General features: G+C 45.2%; 1 protein-coding gene across 1 annotated transcript in view; it reads right to left on the reverse strand.

Annotated features, from left to right (window-relative positions):
- Positions 1–1,242: 1,242 nt before the first annotated feature.
- Positions 1,243–17,511, reverse strand: part of LOC136627035 (dehydrogenase/reductase SDR family member 4-like) — a 35,574-nt gene continuing 19,305 nt past the window's right edge. Inside the window, exons 7-9 of the mRNA XM_066601987.1 lie at positions 9,803–9,937; positions 8,405–8,460; positions 1,243–1,433 (exon numbers count right to left, since the gene is read on the reverse strand). Coding sequence (XP_066458084.1) covers positions 1,319–1,433; positions 8,405–8,460; positions 9,803–9,937 — 306 coding nt within the window. The 3' untranslated portion in view covers positions 1,243–1,318. The remainder of the gene's footprint in view (positions 1,434–8,404; positions 8,461–9,802; positions 9,938–17,511) is intronic.

The raw sequence follows: 17,511 nt of genomic DNA on the forward strand, positions 1-17,511 counted from the left end.
TCTCTATAACTTATCCCCCATTATTGGTACTTTTCACTCCTATATGCATGTATGTACACAGCACTATTCTGGTTCCAACAAGTTATCCCCCAATCTTCGGCACTCTCCTTGGAATGAATGGCCCAACCTGCACTTCCTTCCTTCAGAGACTTTCTCGTGAACAGTGGAGGTTCAAGTGGTCGGATCCCCATCGATCAGCTAGTTATTCTCTATCCCATGGATGGGGGATAACTTGTTGGAATAGGAATAGCCCTTTAACTGCAGAAATGATTTGGCTCTTTTGGGTAAAGTGAGCATGCGCAAAGGACTTAGTCACCTGCCTATATAAAATGCAAACTGGAAGTTGTATTTTTTTGTTTAATATGTACAGGCTCCAAGATTGGGCTTAAATATATGCAAACTTTACACCTTCAAATTCAGTAAGGTTTACATATGAAGTATATGTTCTGATGAATATACCAAAAAAATGTGATTGTTGGCAAATGGCAATTGTAGCTGCTCTATAAGAAACTACATTAAAGCCCCATTTACACACAACAATTATCGCTCAAATGATGGCTTTTGAGCGATAATTGTTGCGTGTAAACGCGTTCATCTTTCACTCTTCGACTGAACGATAATTTTTAGGGGAGCATAAAATCCATCATTCAGCTGTAGAGAGATAGCAGGGACCACAAGCTGTGTACTCCACGGGAGCAGTTGATTACATTGTATTCAGCTGACAGTCCATTTGAGAACAAAAGAGCTGTATGCAGAGCTCAGACCACCTTCTGTGTTCTGCAAGCATCTTTAGGAGGCTCATTCACATGCAAATGAAGCTGATAAAGTGCTAATGGGCATTAGTGCCCATTAGTACTTTATGCAAAATGATCGCTGAAACTGTCAATCTTTCAAGTGTTTGAAAGATTGTATTTGCATGTAAATGAGTCTTTACTCAGTACCACCTAATTAAGTATTCGACTATGAGTATTCAAAGAGAGGCAGACCTTTCACCATACTCTAATTATACAAAAAAAATGGGAAATACTTTACAAAATTTGGTGCAGATTTGATTTCCTGAAGTGTTTCACACATTCCCTGTCAACACCCAAAGGACAATAAGGACACCTGAGTGGTGTGACAGGAACTCTACTGTCATCCCTTTACTTTATTTCATGACCTCCCCGCTAAGCATGTTGTATCCTCCTTTCACCTACTACAGTATGGTACAATCTTACATCCATGATACAGTCACTATTTCCTAAACAGAAACATTCTGCAAATATATTCAACATCATTTTTCTTTGTGGCAGTATTCAGCTTGATCTACATATGACGTTCATAGATGAGATTTTGCCCCTCCTGCAACCACTAGAGTTTCCCCGGTGATATATGAAGCGTCAGGAGAGCAGAGGAAAGACACGGCTCCGGCACATTCTTCAGGTTCTCCAATTCTGAAGGAAAAAAAAGCAGTAGTGTATCACTTCTAAACATACACTGTACATACAAGACATGTTAGTGACTGTCATTTAGCTTAACCCCTTAGTAACCAAGCCTGTTTGCTCCTTAATGACCAGGCCAAATTGTGGAAATCTGACATGTGTACTTTAACATAGAATAGCTCCGTAAAGGTTTTGCATATCCAAGTGATTCTGATATTGTTTTTTCGCCACATGTTGTACTTCATTTAGGTGGTAAAAATAGTCCGATATAATTTGTGTATATTTATTAAAAGCGCCAATATTGGAAAAATTTTGAAAAACTTATCGTTTTTTTCACATTTTCAATTGTAATTTGTAATATATCAAATATGTGCAAACATACTGTACAAACTTTTGCTAAGATATATATTTCCATCTATTTACTTTATTCTGAATGCACATTTGAAAAACTTATGTTTTTTTAACCATTTAGGAGACGTACAAATTTAACATTACTCTTCAGCATTTTGAGGACCACTTTATTTTCCTGCACCAAGCCAATATAGCAAAGGCTCGTAAGTGTAAGAATAATAGATACCCTCACAAATGACCCTATTTTAAAAACTACACTCCTTAATGTATTCACTGAGGGGTGTCATGATTATTTTGACCCCACAGTTTTTTTTCAGGAATGAATTCAATTTAGAGGAGAAAAAGTAAAATTTCATATTTTTGCAAATATGTCATTTTAAAGACATATATTTTTTTTCTATAGTTTACATGAAAATGAGGATTTACACCCCAAAATGGATCCCCCTGTTTGTCCTGTGTTCAAAAATATGGCCCTAATCTTATATCTGAGTGCATAATGGGGCCCAAAATGAAAGGAGTAGTTAGTGTCTTTCAGAACAGAAATTTTGCTTAAAGGCGTTTTAGGCCCCATAGCACACATGTAGAGTTCTTGAGTGCCCAAAACCATAGAGGCACCCCACAAATGACCCCATTTTGAAAACTAGACCCCTTAACAAATGTATCTAGGGGTTTACTGTTCATTTTGACCCCACAGTTTTTGAATAAATTCAAGCAAATCAAAAGGAAAAAATTGTGATTTTCGTTTTTTTGTCAATTCTGTAATTTTAAAAACAGCTTTTTTTGTACAGCACACATATGAATGAAGACTTGCACCCCAAAATGGATACCCCTGTTTGTCCTGTGCTCAGAAACATACCCATTGTGGCCCTAATCTTCTGTCTGGATGCACAACGGGGGCCAAAATGTAAGGAGTAATCGGTGGCTTTCAGAACATAGATTTTGCTTGAAGACCTTTTAGGCCCCATAGCACACTTGTAGAGTTCTTGAGCGGCCAAAACCATAGAGAACGCCCACAAATGACCCCATTTTGAAAACTAGACCCCTTAACGAATTTATCTAGGGGTGTACTACATATTTTGATGTCACAGTTTTTGAATGAATTCAAGTAAAGCAAAAGGAAAAAAATTGGGATTTTCCTTTTTTGGCAATTCTGTCACTTTAAAAACAGCTTTTTTTGTACAGCACACATGTGAATGAAAACTTGCACCCCAAAATGGATACCCCTGTTTGTGCTGTTTTCAGAAATATACCCACTGTGGCCCTAATCTTATGTCTGGATGCACAACAGGGCCCAAAAAGGAGCAGTCGGTGGCTTTACTAGACCCCCTTAACGTGTTCATCTAGGGGTGTACTGTGTATTTTGACCTCACAGTATTTGAATGAATCTAAGCAAAACAGAAGGAAAAAATTACAATTTTCAATTTTTTTGGCAATTTTTTTCAAATTTAAAAACTGTTTTTTTGTACAGCGTACATAGGAATGAAGACGTTCACCCCAAAATGGATACCCCCGTTTGTCCTGAGTTCAGAAACATACCCATTGTGGCCCTAATCTACTTACAGGACACATGGCTAGGCCTATAATGAAAGGAACACCCGTTGGATTTCAGGGTACAACTGAATAAATTCCAGGTCCCATCGCCCACTTATAGAGCCATTGAGCGGCCAAAACGATAAGGAACCCCCTCAAATGACCCCATTTTGAAAACTAGACCCTTTAACAAATTTATCTAGGGGTGTACTGCGTATTTTGACCCCACAGTATTTGAATGAATCTAAGCAAAGCAGAAGGAAAAAATTACGATTTTCAATTTTTTTGGCAATTTTTTTCAATTTAAAAACAGTTTTTTTTGTACAGCGTACATAGGAATGAAGACGTTCACCCCAAAAATGGATACCCCCGTTTGTCCTGAGTTCAGAAACTACCCATTGTGGCCCCAATCTATTTACGGGACACATGGCTAGGCCTTTAATGAAAGGAACATCTGTTAGATTTCAGGGTACAACTGAATAAATTCCAGGCCCCATCGCCCACTTATAGAGCCATTGAGTGGCCAAAACGATAAGGAACCCCCTCAAATGACCCCATTTTGAAAACTAGACCCCTTAACAAATTCATCTAGGGGTGTACTGCGTATTTTGACACCACAGTATTTGAATGAATCTAAGCAAAGCAGAAAGAAAAAAATTACGATTTCCAAATTTTTTGGCAATTTTTTCAATTTAAAAACAGTTTTTTTGTACAGTGTACATAGGAATGAAGACGTTCACTCCAAAATCAATACCCCCGTTTGTCCCAAGTTCAGAAACATACCCATTGTGGCCCTAATCTACTTACAGGGCCCATGGCAAGGCCTATAATGGAGGGAACACCCGTTGGATTGCAGGGCACAACTGAATAAACTCCAGGCCCCATTGCTCATTTGTACAGAATAAAAATTGACTCCCTAAAAATATCCCCCTGCCCCCCACGCCCTTTTCGGCATTCCCCAAATCTTAGATAAAAGTAATAATGTGAACTATGTGGTATTTCCGAGGACAGGGGTAATTACTGAGGCTGGTTGGAATGGGCACATGGGGCAATAAAACCGGTATCCGCCCCTCCTCTCATGCTTTTTGGGGGTCATTTCTTGACCTCAGTGGCGGGCATGGGGTGTAAAAAGTGGCGTTACGTGAGTCTTCGTAAGCTTGCGGAGGTGCGGCGGTCTCGCACAGAAGGCGCTCAACAAGCTGCTCCTGGAACTGCAGGAAGGCAAGCGTTCCCAGGGCTTCTTGTAAAATACGTATTACAGGTAGCGGTCTGAATAACGCCAGGCTCACACAGCCATAGGCGGAATCCGCTTGTGGAGGCCCGCAGCGGATCCCAGCTGTGAGCCCGGCTGTGATCCTGCGTACAGCCGCGTAATGTACTACGCATAACTGCCTAGTCACACAGGCGGTCATTCGCAGTACACTTTTTTTTCGTTTGTATTTCCCGCACCGTCGCTTAGCGATGACGCGGGTACCCGCAGCCCGTACACAATGTAGTTGCGTATGGGCAGCGGGTATATCCACGACCATGGAGCACAATGGGCTCTACGTTGTGGATATTTGGAGTAAAATAGAACCTGCTGCGTTCTCTTTTCTGCGAGTGGATTACGTAATTCTGACCCAATAATGTGAGCGGAATTGTGTAATCCAATGCGATTGATCTGCGTATTACCACGGATCAGATGCATGCGGAATCTAATTCCTATCCGGTCTGTGAGACCGCTATGTTAGATCGCTACTTTTTTATTACGTGACCGGGGACCGCTCAACGAGGCCACCCGTCACTGTTCCAGGCTTTTGGCGATCATTGGTCGCTGAGAGCAAGGAGATTTTCAGTTTCCTGGGCTCCCCGACTCCTGCGCATGTGTCCGGCATTTTGACGGTGGTTGCATGTGCAGAATCCAGCAAGGTTCACGAAAGAAGATCGCGTTGGGGTTCAAATATGGAGGCCTCCGGTAAAAAGTTTCATCTCCTCTCACTGATCGCATCAGTGAGGGGAGATGAAACTTCATTTTTTAAAAAAACTTTTACGTGACCGCCATTATCCATTGTATAACGGCGAACACATGATCAGGAACCGCTCACAGCGGCCCCCCGTGAAAGCTCGAGGCTCTTGCCTAAGTTTTGTGGCCAGGAGCAGGGAGAATTTAAATTATCCTGGCAATCCAGAGCTTTTGCGCATGCCTCCGCCATTTTGGCGACGGGCGTGTGCGCAGAAACTGGGGTAAGGTCCGCGGATAAATCCGGGGGCCGTATGTACATACGTTCATCCTCCCTCACGGATATGATCCCTGAGGGGAGATGAAACGTAAGCTTTTTAAACTTTTTAAAAACCTTTTAAAACTTTTTTTTTCTCTTTTATTTTTTTTTACTTTTTTACACTTTTTTTAACTTTACATGATCACTGTTATCCATTGGATAACAGTGATCATGTGCCCAGTGACATCTCTCTGCTCCTGGCTACACATGGCAGCCAGGAGCAGGGGGATTTTGAATTTCCCGGGGCTCGAGTTCCTCTGTGCACGCACCCGATGTCAATCATCAGGCGCACATGCGCAGACGGGGACTTCGGGTCCCGGAACACTGGGGACATCGGCGGACCTGAGGTGAGTATTTTCACCTCCCCTCATGGATCGGATCCATGAGGGGAGGTGAAACTTGTACTATTTTAAACTTTTTTGTGAGCGCGGCTATCCATTGGATAGCGGCGATTATGGGGACGGGGAATCGTGCTCCCCGGTAACATCTTCTGGTTCCCTTTTACCTTCAGGAGCCGGGAGCCAGGAGATTTTGAATTTGCCGGGGGCTCCCGGGCTTCTGCGCAAGCGCGTGACATCATCCGTCTGGCGCGCATGCGCAGAAGAGCGGCGGCGGGTCTGGGAGGACTCTGTCACCGCAGAAGACCCCGGAGAAGGCGGATGAGTAATTTCAGCTGCCCTGATGGATCCCATCCATCAGGGCAGCTGAATCTTTAACTTTTTAAAAACTTTTTTTCACTTTATTGCGATCGGCGCTATCCACTGTATAGCGCCGATTGCAATGTCAGGGGGGGGATTCCCCGCAGCCCGGGATGACAGCTCCATGCTGTCGGCTACCTGCGGGCACCGACAGCATAGAGCTGTCACGTCCAATGCCCACGTGGCTTTATTCTCTGCACAACACATGTTTTTAGGTCCTCTGAGAATAAAGCCCACTTGGGCAGGACGTAAAAAGGCAATGGGCTGGTCACTAAGGGGTTAAAGGGATTATCGAAGAAGTGACAAAACATTAGTGTGGTAGCAATGGGGCATTTAAGATGTGACTATTGTGTATTTGCTACTTCTACTTTTTTTAAAAACTCTTAGATAACTCATTTGAACATGTACAGCACACAAGTCAAACAAGAGCCACAGGCCACATCTAGCCCGCCACCTCATATAATGTGGCCCACTGGCTGTGTAGCAACTGTACGCAGAGGGGAGAGGTCAGCAGTTAGTCTCAGCAGTGGCCGCTACCACTACTGGGGCCACTCTGGGAGAGGTCGCTACTACTACTGGGGTCACTCTGGAAGAGGTCGCTAACACTACTGGGGCCACTCTGGGAGAGGTCGCTACCACTACTGGGGCCACTCTGGGAGAGGTCGCTACCACTACTGGGGCCACTCTGGGAGAGGTCGCTACCACTACTGGGGCTACTCTGGGAGAGGTCGCTAACACTAATGGGGCCACTCTGGGGGAGGTCGCTAACACGACTGGGGCCACTCTGGGGGAGGTCGCTACCACTACTAGGGCCACTCTGGGGGAGGTCGCTATCACTACAGGGGCCACTCTGGGGGAGGTCGCTACCACTACTGGGGCCACTCTGGGGGAGGTCACTACCACTACTGGGGCCACTCTGGGGGAGGTCGCTACCACTAGTGGGGCCACTCTGGGGGAGGTCGCTACCACTACTGGGGCCACTCTGGGAGAGGTCGCTACCACTACTGGGGCCACTCTGGTGGAGGTCGCTACCACTACTGGGGCCACTCTGGGGGAGGTCGCTACCACTACTGGGGCCACTCTGGGGGAGGTCGCTACCACTACTGGGGCCACTCTGGGGGAGGTCGCTACCACTACTGGGGCCACTCTGGGAGAGGTCGCTACCACTACTGGGGCCACTCTGCGGGAGGTCACTACCACTACTGGGGCCATTCTGGGGGAGGTCGCTACCACTACTGGGGCCACTCTGGGGGAGGTCGCTACTGCTATTAGGGCGACTCTGGGGGAGGTCGCTACCGCTACTGGGGCCACTCTGGGGGAGGTTGCTACCGCTACTGGGGTCACTCTAGGGGAGGTCACTACTACTACTGGGGCCACTCTGGGGGAGGTCGCTACCACTACTGGGGCCACTCTGGGGGAGGTCGCTACCACTACTGGGGCCACTCTGGGGGAGGTCGCTACCACTACTGGGGCCACTCTGGGGGAGGTCGCTATCACTACTGGGGCCACTCTGGGGGAGGTCGCTACCACTACTGAGGCCACTCTGGGGCAGGTCGCTACCACTACAGGGGCCACTGTAGGGGAGGTCGCTACCACTACTGGGGCCACCGTGGGAGAGGTCATTACCACTACTGGGGCTACTATGGTGGGGAGGGGTCACTATTACTATTGGGACCAAGTGAGCTAAACACTTGCTGCCTGGTTTCTCCACACCTTACAGCTGATACTTGGAGTCCTAGAGGGAAGGTCACCTACGATCAGCTTACTGTTGGGGCATTCTTCTAAAAAAAGGGATAGGCTAAGGTGGACGATCCGTGTAAGGTATGTGTTTGCTTATCACTAACAATCACATTTTTTAGTATATTCATCAGAGCATATACTTCATATCCACTCGATTCATTTCAATGTGAGCACTTGGGAATCTTCAGTGCTTACATTGAAATGAATGGAGTGCAGTGCACCTGCCCAACCTGTGCTTCATTCGAGAGTAATAGTGGACCCCCGCCATAGTGGCCCTAGTAGTAATAGATCCCCCTTCCCTAGCCATAGTGGTCCCAATAGTAATAGTGACATCTCTTTGTAATAGTCCTACATGTATTATAAGTAGTACAGCATATCAGACTGTTACCTCTGTACTAATTCTTACCTGCTAATGCCAAGTTGGTGTTTTGCTTGGTCCAAGATTGATTCATTCTCCCAAATCTGCAGTAATTGAAAAAGAGAAGAGTCATCATGCTGAAGCTCTAACACAGCAGCTCCTATGCTGGCCATGCATATAAAATATCTGTTGATTTAACAGTTTGAACCACCGACTTCCCCATAATTTTGTAGGCTTGGATGAACTGGCCAAACAAGCATGTATACTGCACATTCAGGGATTCACTGACCCATGTATACCTATGTGTTTGGCCAGTCTTTTGGTTAGTTCACTTTAGAGGATATGAGTGCAATTACGAACTGAAGAACCAGTAAGAGGAAAAATAAAGATAGGAGTGGTATGTAGTTTCTCCCACAGCAATAGGACACACGTTTGTTAAAGGGGCACAAACTTTTCAAACGTATTTTGCTCATCATTTCTGTAATATACTTGCATTAAACATGTTGTTGCTTTACCACTGTAAATCTCATTTGAAGTGACTGCCACTAGGAGGTCTCCCTTCCAGCCTCTCTGCCATTCACCCTATGTCTTAAAGAAAAGAAATTCTATAGGAACATGGACACAAGAATGTTTCCATAGCAACAGGGGAGACACCATTTTCACAGGCAGCTCCCATGCACACAAAGGCTACAGGTGACAGATCTGCAGACAATATTATTGATCTCCACAATTTCTGCCTCTTATACTTTTACAGGGTGTGTGCACACACACAGGAAAGGAAAAGGGCAAGGAAATCAGGACAAGGAACTACTGGCAGAATGCTAAGCTTGCTATACACCCCCTTCCTGAAAGCGCATGGCAAACAGCAGAACAGAGAAATGAGGAAGACCAACTGAAAATCAGAACTTACTGAAATGAAACAGACTGCAAGGAGCAGCAAATGAGAGTGTGAGGAGACTGGGTGTATTTTAGAAAACTTGTTAAAAACTCAGGTATGCTTTTTCAATATAATCATAAAAAATTTGTGATGGTCACATCATCAGGCTGAGGTAGTAGGAAAGAGGAACTGGAATAAACATCCCCTCATTGAATAATATCACCAATATCTTACACTGTGAAGTGTTTTTTGGCTAATCTTTATTTTCTTCTAAGTAGGAAAACAAGATGGAACAAAATTTTCCAAAGAACCGAAGCAAAACATCATATATGAATACAGCCTAATCTTTGGATTCTTCAAGCAAAATTGGTGCTCATGAATCACCGTAAAATCTTGGCATTAGTACATTCTCAATGTTTCTCTAAGAGAAGCAAGGTTATGGGTGGAATTGTGAGGATGACAAAATCTCTGAGCCGCTAACCATGTCTCCATGTAGTCCTAGCCGAAAGTAACCATTCTCACAATTGCACTTACAAAGTATGCAACCCATATATCATAATCATACTTACAATTGCACCAAACCTGGTGCGGATGAGGCCTGGAGCAAGGCAGTTCACTCGGATGTTCAGAGATCTTAATTCTAGAGCAAGGACTTTGGTTAGGCCCAACAATGCGGTTTTACTGACACAGTAAGGACCCAGACGCTGAGAGGAAATAAAGGCATAAAATTGAGCAAAAGAGCAAGAAAAACCTCTAGGCTGGACACACTAGCCCCCAAAGGTTTAAATCAAGAGTATCACTATATGCCCTACTTCTAGAAATAAATATATCCTTGAGGTTCGTCGTACTGTATTTTGGAATTGTTTTGTGTTGAATACTGTTTTTATGATGTTGTCTCACACCCTTATTTGTATTTTAGGTCTTGTGGCTCAGATGTGTTACCGTCCATTCTGCCTCATCTACGAGCCGTAACATTTACGATACAGCTAATATTCAGTCAACCATCTATGGATTGATCCAGATGAATTCAATAGAGATTTGTTGCATAGAATTGAGTTATAAGCATGTGGTTTATTGTCATTGACGCCTACATCAATTTTGATTGATTATCTCTTTTGGTGTCAAAGTGCACATCCCCCTTTGGGTATCTTGGGTTATAATTTGCTTTGAATGATGTATATGATCCCTTTAGGTACAATATTTCTGTACATAAAAGGTAATATTACCCAATACATATCCCTATTTGTTAAAACACAATATCAATATACATTATACATAGACACCCCCTATAGATGCTATGCGATAGATATCTTTAAAACATCACTTTTAGTGTTAAAAAGGAATCTGTTGGTTAAAATTGAAATTGGTTAATGTGGGTTGTAAATAGGATGATGTCTATACAATGATTTACATTTTCTTGGAGAATACTTCCATTTTTGGTAATGCTATGGATCATATAATCCTTTATTTACGATTACCGCAGTGACCGCTATGTCTGTACTGCTATTCACAGACTCACTATACAAGGGCTAATGGACAAGGATGCAGGAGCTGTACGCTCCATAGATCCAGAGAAAAGGGGCTGACTGCTGTTGCCGTACGTCATCTCTGTCTCCATAGTGACTCTTACACGTACTAGATGAGTTATAGCGGTGTCTATGGTAACTACCGCGCATGCGCTGTTTGGAAATCTGAGACCGGTTGTATGGAATATTGCAATGTCCACTGCAAGGCCCGCTCATGCGCAGAACGAATATATGGACGCCGGAGCTTCTAATATGGTGAAGGCACATGAATGGAACACATATGACCCGGGAAGTTTTACCTATATATCACCATGCTACCAAATTATGATTTTAGGGGGGGCATGGCTAGCCACTGATGAAGCAGGACGTGCTTGTCCTCTGCTCCCAACCGACCTGCCGCAAACAGAGACAATTCAGCCGCTTTGGTCCCAAGCTGTACTTGTCATGGGACTGCTTCCTCCCCTCTCCGGGTGGATCGCAGATTCAGAGAGGAGCATCCAAGATGGCGCTGCATCTTCAGCGCGTGGAGCCGTGGGAGAACAGGAGGCTGCAGTACACTGCACCAGAGAGCATTCCTCCCTGCACGTGCCCACGGGTGCTGAGAAGGAGACAGACCAGCCTGGGAAGGTGTCCGGGAGCTTGGGCTCCCTAAAGGTAGCGGGGTGCTGCAGCGGGAGATGGCAACATGATGGAGGGGGGGAAGCCGCCATACACGAGGTGGGGAGGTGGTTCTCCTCCCCCCAGCAGAAGTTACTGGGGCACCAGTGGACTTAATTCCCCTGATACGAGTCCCTCTGGGGCCAGGGGAATCCCCTGACTGAACACCTGAAGCCCTCAGCCAGAAGCTCATGGGCAGACTCACTGGCCCTCCTTCACCCCCTGCAACCTGGGAAAATTCAGAGGAGGAGAATGGGCATTATGGAAGCTGACAAGCAAGGGGATGCAGAGCATTTAAGCGGCTCCCACAAAGACCCCACCCCGGGGCCCCCACAGTCCCCCGACATCATTCCCACCGGAATACTGCTCCCAGCAAAAAGGGGGATTCCACTAAGAGCACTAAAGCAGGCTGCAGATTTGGGGGAGATCAACACCCTATGGTCACAGCCCATGCCACGCTTTAGCCCATCAGATAACGGAGGCCCCTATCCCACTGATGATGAATGGGACTGGAGGGCTCACTTAAAAGCCATCCCCACGAAAACAGAGATGAATTCTCCTCTATAAAAATTAGACGCTGCTCATAAGCATGACATTGCTGTTCTTCAAAGAGATATTAGGCATGTTGGGCAAGGGGTAGTAGATGTGGAGGAGACTCAAAACACGATCCAGAACACTTTAGAGGAGCATGCGCAATTGCTGGAAACTCAAGTTCATCAGATTGCTGAACTGACTACTCATAGCGACGATATTGAAAATCGTCATAGACAAAACAATCTCCGTATAAGAGGACTTTTAGAGGTGGTGGGCAACAGTCAATTAGAGGACTGGGTTACTGATTTTTTAAGTCACCTCCAGTGCAGACCCCCGGATAGTGCCCTGGAACTGGACAGAGTGCACCACGCATTAGGCCCGAAACCAACTGACCCATCTAAACCCAGGGATGTTCTGGGTCGTGTCCATTTTTATAGAGAGAAAGACCAAATCTTGCAAAAGACACATGTAGCTGGGAATTTAGTCTTTTGGAGACATACAGTGTCTGTACATCCAGACCTTTCTAAACGTACTCTCCAGCTGCGACGGGCCCTGAAGCCTCTGCTAAATGTTCTGCTAGACAGAGACATTCTGTATATATGGGGTTTCCCTCTCCAATTGCAAGCTAAAAAAGGAGGAAAGACAGCAATCTTTCGAAATCTGGGTCATTTGCCTAAGTTCTTGGGGAATCTGGAGCTGCCGCAAATTGCGATTCTGGATTGGCCCAAAATTGGAGGTGTACTAATTACTCTGCCTAGAATGGAGTTGGCAGGTGGTGGAGAGAGGCGGCTGAAGAGCAAGGAGTAACGTCACGAGAGAGCGTGACAACGGCTGATCCTAGGAACTCATCATTTTCGGAGTTTATGGGTGTCATGGATATGTGATGCTCTGAGGCTGAGACTGAGTCTCTCTACATTCAGGATTGTGTCATCTTAATATGTTTCTTATGTTGCTTATTTATCTTCTTCCCTCACTACGGTGGGTGGTTCTGACGGTCCTGCGGCAGACTTGAATTTTGTCTTCAGATGTGAATTTCCTCTCCTACTTTCTCTTTGTCGCCCCCCACCCCACCCCACCCCATTTTTTTTTCTTTTTCCATCCCTTTTTCTCCTTGCAAGAATTGTGACAGTGGTGAAATGGGGGGCTGACCTCTGTTTCTGGTCTCCTCTTCGCTCATATAGGATAGGCAGCCTTGAGTTGCACTAAAAGATAATGTTGCAACGGGCTAACAAATTTCGCCTATCAAGCTTTTTTAAATTTGAATATGTTGTTGTTCTTTTTTACCCACCCCCTCCCTTTTTCCCCATACACTCTGTCCCTCCTCCTGCCCTATCCAACTTAGACCCTTGCTCAGGAATGTAATATGGCTTCTCTCCAATTTCTACCATATCTATTCTGATGATTTGCACCTATAACACCCAGGAGCTCAATATTCCATCTAAAAGAGGTCAAATACTTTACCATCTGCAAAGAAGGGGATGAAGGTGCTCCTATTCCAAGAGACGCATTTCAAGGCTGGTAAATACCAAAGTGTTCCACTAAATTTTTCCCCATGTGGGTTCATAGTTCGGACCCCACTCATAAGGCGGGAGGTGTGTCTATTGCTTTTAACAGATTTTTGCAGATCCAGCCCCTCGTGTGCTATGCGACCCAGAGGGACGATTCATATTCATTAAGATTAAAGTGTTAAGTAAAGTGATTGCGTTTGCTAATCTCTATTTTCTGAACCAGGGACATACCTCCTTTGGAATCACTACCCTAAGGGAATTGGCTATGTTCGCAGTCGGCTCAGCCATTGTATTGGGGAGCGACTTCAATCAGGCGATCAATCCGGAACAGGACTCTTTCTCAGGTAGGACCTCTGTCTTGTGGGTGGAAACACGCTCTCTCCTGAGAGAACTGGGGAAGTTACAATTAGTGGATTTGTGGCGTGTCCTGCATCTGGGCGTTAGGGATTATACATTCCACTCATCAGCACACAATAGCTACGGCAGATCAGATTATCTCTACGTCTCCCATATGCTTCTAGATTTCCAGCCGTCCCGCTCGATAGGACCCTTGATTTGGTCAGATCACACTCTGGTCTATGCGGTATTTGCGGGTTTCCAAGGTGACATCCGCACAAAAGTATGGAGGTTAAATGATAATTTATTAAGGGATCCCCTTTGCATCCAAGATATAAAAGCAACCATAGCCAATTTCATATTAGATCATCAAAAGGATGAAACACAGGCCCAGCTTAAATGGGAGGCTTTGAAATGTGTCCTGAGAGGAATGCTGATCTCCCATGGAGCTAGACTGAAAAAAGATCATTCAAAAGAATTGGGTAAACTATTGTTGTCTCTTCATGATCAAGAGATGGCAAACAAGAGAACCCAGAGTAATGCTTTACGGGCGGATATCTCATCCCTTCACCAACGGATTGTGTCAATTTTAGACCAAAAGACGTTGGCATATGGGGACAGGATCCGTAGGGAAGCTTTCGAGCCGGGAGATAAGTGTGGTCTCTGGTTGTCTCGTTCTCTTCATCCTAGAGCGCCGCAGACGTTTGTACCAAAAATACACAAAGCTAGGGGGGACCAGCTTTCTCCAACCGGGATATCTTGGAGGAATTTCGCCTCTATTATGACAAGCTATATAATATAGGAAGGGAGCCTATAATGAGTGAAGCCAGCAGAGAGGAAGAGGAACCGTACTTAAGAGAGTTTGGCCCAGGTCCTTTGGAGCCGGAGGAGTCTGGGGCTTTGGATCTTAACTTCGCCCATGAGGAGATTTTGGAGTGCATTAAGGAGCTAAAACTAGGTAAAAGCCAGGGTCCTGATGGGTTCTTGGCACGATTTTATAAACTATTTAAAGAAGAACTCTCTCCGCTCCTAATGCAACTCTTCAATTAAGTGTTTCAAGGAAGTCGCTTCCCGCCTCAGGCTCTCCAGACACATACTGTAGTTATCCTGAAGCTGGGGAAAGATCCCTCCTCCTGTACAAACTACAGACCAATCTCCCTGATTAATACAGACATAAAGATGTTCGCCAAGATCATAGCTAATTGACTCAGCAAGTTCATTCCTAATTTGATTCATAGAGAGCAGGTGGGTTTTGTCCCTGGAAGGGAAGCTAGGGACAGTACCATTAAGGCTATCTCTCTGATATACATAGCTAGAGCGGGGTATAAGCCATTATGCCTGCTCGCAGTTGACGCAGAAAAAGCATTCGACAGGGTCAGGTGAAGGTTTTTGGAGGGGACCCTTCAGCAATTGGGATTGGGGTGGAGGATGAGGGAGTGGATGATGGCATTGTATAATTGCCCCTCAGCTAGAATTAGGGTGAATGGTGCCCTTTCAGATGCTATGGTGATCCGTAATGGCAACCGTCAGGGCTTCCCTCTCTTGCCTCTGCTCTATGTCCTATCAATGGAATCCCTAGCCAACGCTATTAGGAAAATCGCTTCAGTTAGGGGCTTAACAGAAGGCTCCTCTGAACATAAAATGGCGTTGTTTGTGGAAGACCCTCTCCTGTTTTTGGCGAATCTCAGAGTGGGACTGCCAGTCAAGATGAAAGAATTTATGAGATATGGGCGAGTGAGCAATTTCAAGGTCAACCTCCAAAAATACAAAATTTTAAATGTGGCTCTTCCTCAGAATGAAGCTCAAGAGCTTTCAGAATTGTTCCCCTTTAAATGGAGATCCTCATCTATTAGATACCTTTATGTGTCATGGACGAGCAGAGTTACCGCAGTCAAAATGGACTCATTATCGAAATTCCTGTACTTATGTCAGACTTTGTCCGTCCTTCTTGACCGGCGCTATTTCTTGAGTGTCCGATCCCTGATCAGTTATTTTGTGTGGTGGGGGTGTAGGCCTCGCCTAGGCTATACGCTACTCATGCGCCCTAAGGAGGAGGGGGGACTGGGGCTTCCAGACTTCTCTCTATTTCATAGGGCAAGCCTTGCAAACTTTGTACTTACACTACTCCAGGGCAGGGGTTCCAAGATATGGGTAGAAATGGAACATGGCTCTGAGCCTGCGATGGTTCAGGGAGCCCCCTGGATCCAGAGGCAGTTTTTGAGGGAAATTCCTGCCCTCTCGCCACTCTTGTCGGGAGTCCTTAGAATATGGGGAATATTCCCTCCAAAGATGGGCCTGATATCTGTTCCAGGCCCATTGACTCTGCTGGTATCCAATCCTCAGTTTTTAGCTTCTAGAGGTAGATCTACTGTTTTGTCCCTTCCTAGTACCCCGATCCCACAATTAGAGATGTGGTCACCTAATCGACGGTAAAGCACTTGAGGGATCTTTACAGGGACTCTAGACTTCCCTCGGGTGCTTGGCTGAGCTATTTTCAGGTGAGGGGTTATGTGGAACCCAGAGTCTGCCGCACTTTGCCACTAGCGCATTTCGAAGCTTTGTGTATGTTGTCATACCCTGTTGAGCACGGGATCTCGTTAATATACAAATTGCTGTTGGCCCACGAGGCGGAGGACAACCTCCCCGGTTATACGGGGCAATAGGAGCGGGAATTGGGAAGTGACTGGAGGAGGTCAGATTGGAGGAGGTCTTTCCTCTTGTGCAAGAAGAGCACTAAATTTGGTAGACTACAGGAACAGAATTTTACGATTTTATCATGCTGGTATCGGACAACGTTGAGGTAGCATCAAATCGATGCGCAGATCTCCCCTATGTGTTGGCGATGTCAAGACAGTCCAGGGACAATGCTGCATATATGGTGGGAGTGTCCAACAGTTAGAGATCTCTGGAGCAGTGTGGAGCTTCTCTATAACAATATGACCAGGTCGGCGGTGTCCATAACAGCTAAAATGGCCCCCTTATTGATGTTACCTGGGGCTATAGCCAAGATCAAATCAGAGTTACTGCGACTAGTTATATTGGCAGTAAGGATGTCTGTCCCTGGTCTGTGGCGTTCCACTACCCCCAGTAAGGATTATCTGGACAGAGAAACTTGATACGCTTATGAGATATGAGGTGTGTGTGTGTGTGTGGGGGGGGGGGGGGGGTTGTTGGAGGAGGTGGAGAGGAACAGATCTTAGGAACTTTGGAGGCCGTTGATTGCTATGAGAGCCACAGCTTCCTTTAAAATTTGGCTGGAAACAGGTAGATTGGACTCGTAAGGGTCCTTAGACTCAATCTCTCCTTCCCAGTTTTGATTCTATTGACATGCAGTATATTCCCTTTCAGTCATAATTTTACTTTGCAGTCACATTAGGTTGTTACGCTTTGACTGAAGATTATTGGCAGATTAATCTTATGCATTGTTGTTGTCTATTTGAACATTTTTAATAAACATGATTAAACACAATTATGATTTTAATGTCATTTTATTGTATTTGTTGCACCTATTAGTTTGGTGGGCTGTCTTGGATTGAGCGTTTGTCGTTTTAATGTGATTGGTATCTGGCCATATTCACACAGGCGACATTTTCTGAGGTTGACAAAGACCCTGCGCGCTCGAAACGTAGCATTTTAATTATTTTTGGCATGGAGGAATAAAACTAGTCATTCTTTTTGCACTGATTTATGCTTCTTTCATCTAACCTTTAGCCTGGT

The sequence above is a fragment of the Eleutherodactylus coqui genome, chromosome 5 (genome assembly GCF_035609145.1).
Source record: "Eleutherodactylus coqui strain aEleCoq1 chromosome 5, aEleCoq1.hap1, whole genome shotgun sequence".
Lineage (NCBI taxonomy): Eukaryota > Metazoa > Chordata > Amphibia > Anura > Eleutherodactylidae > Eleutherodactylus > Eleutherodactylus coqui.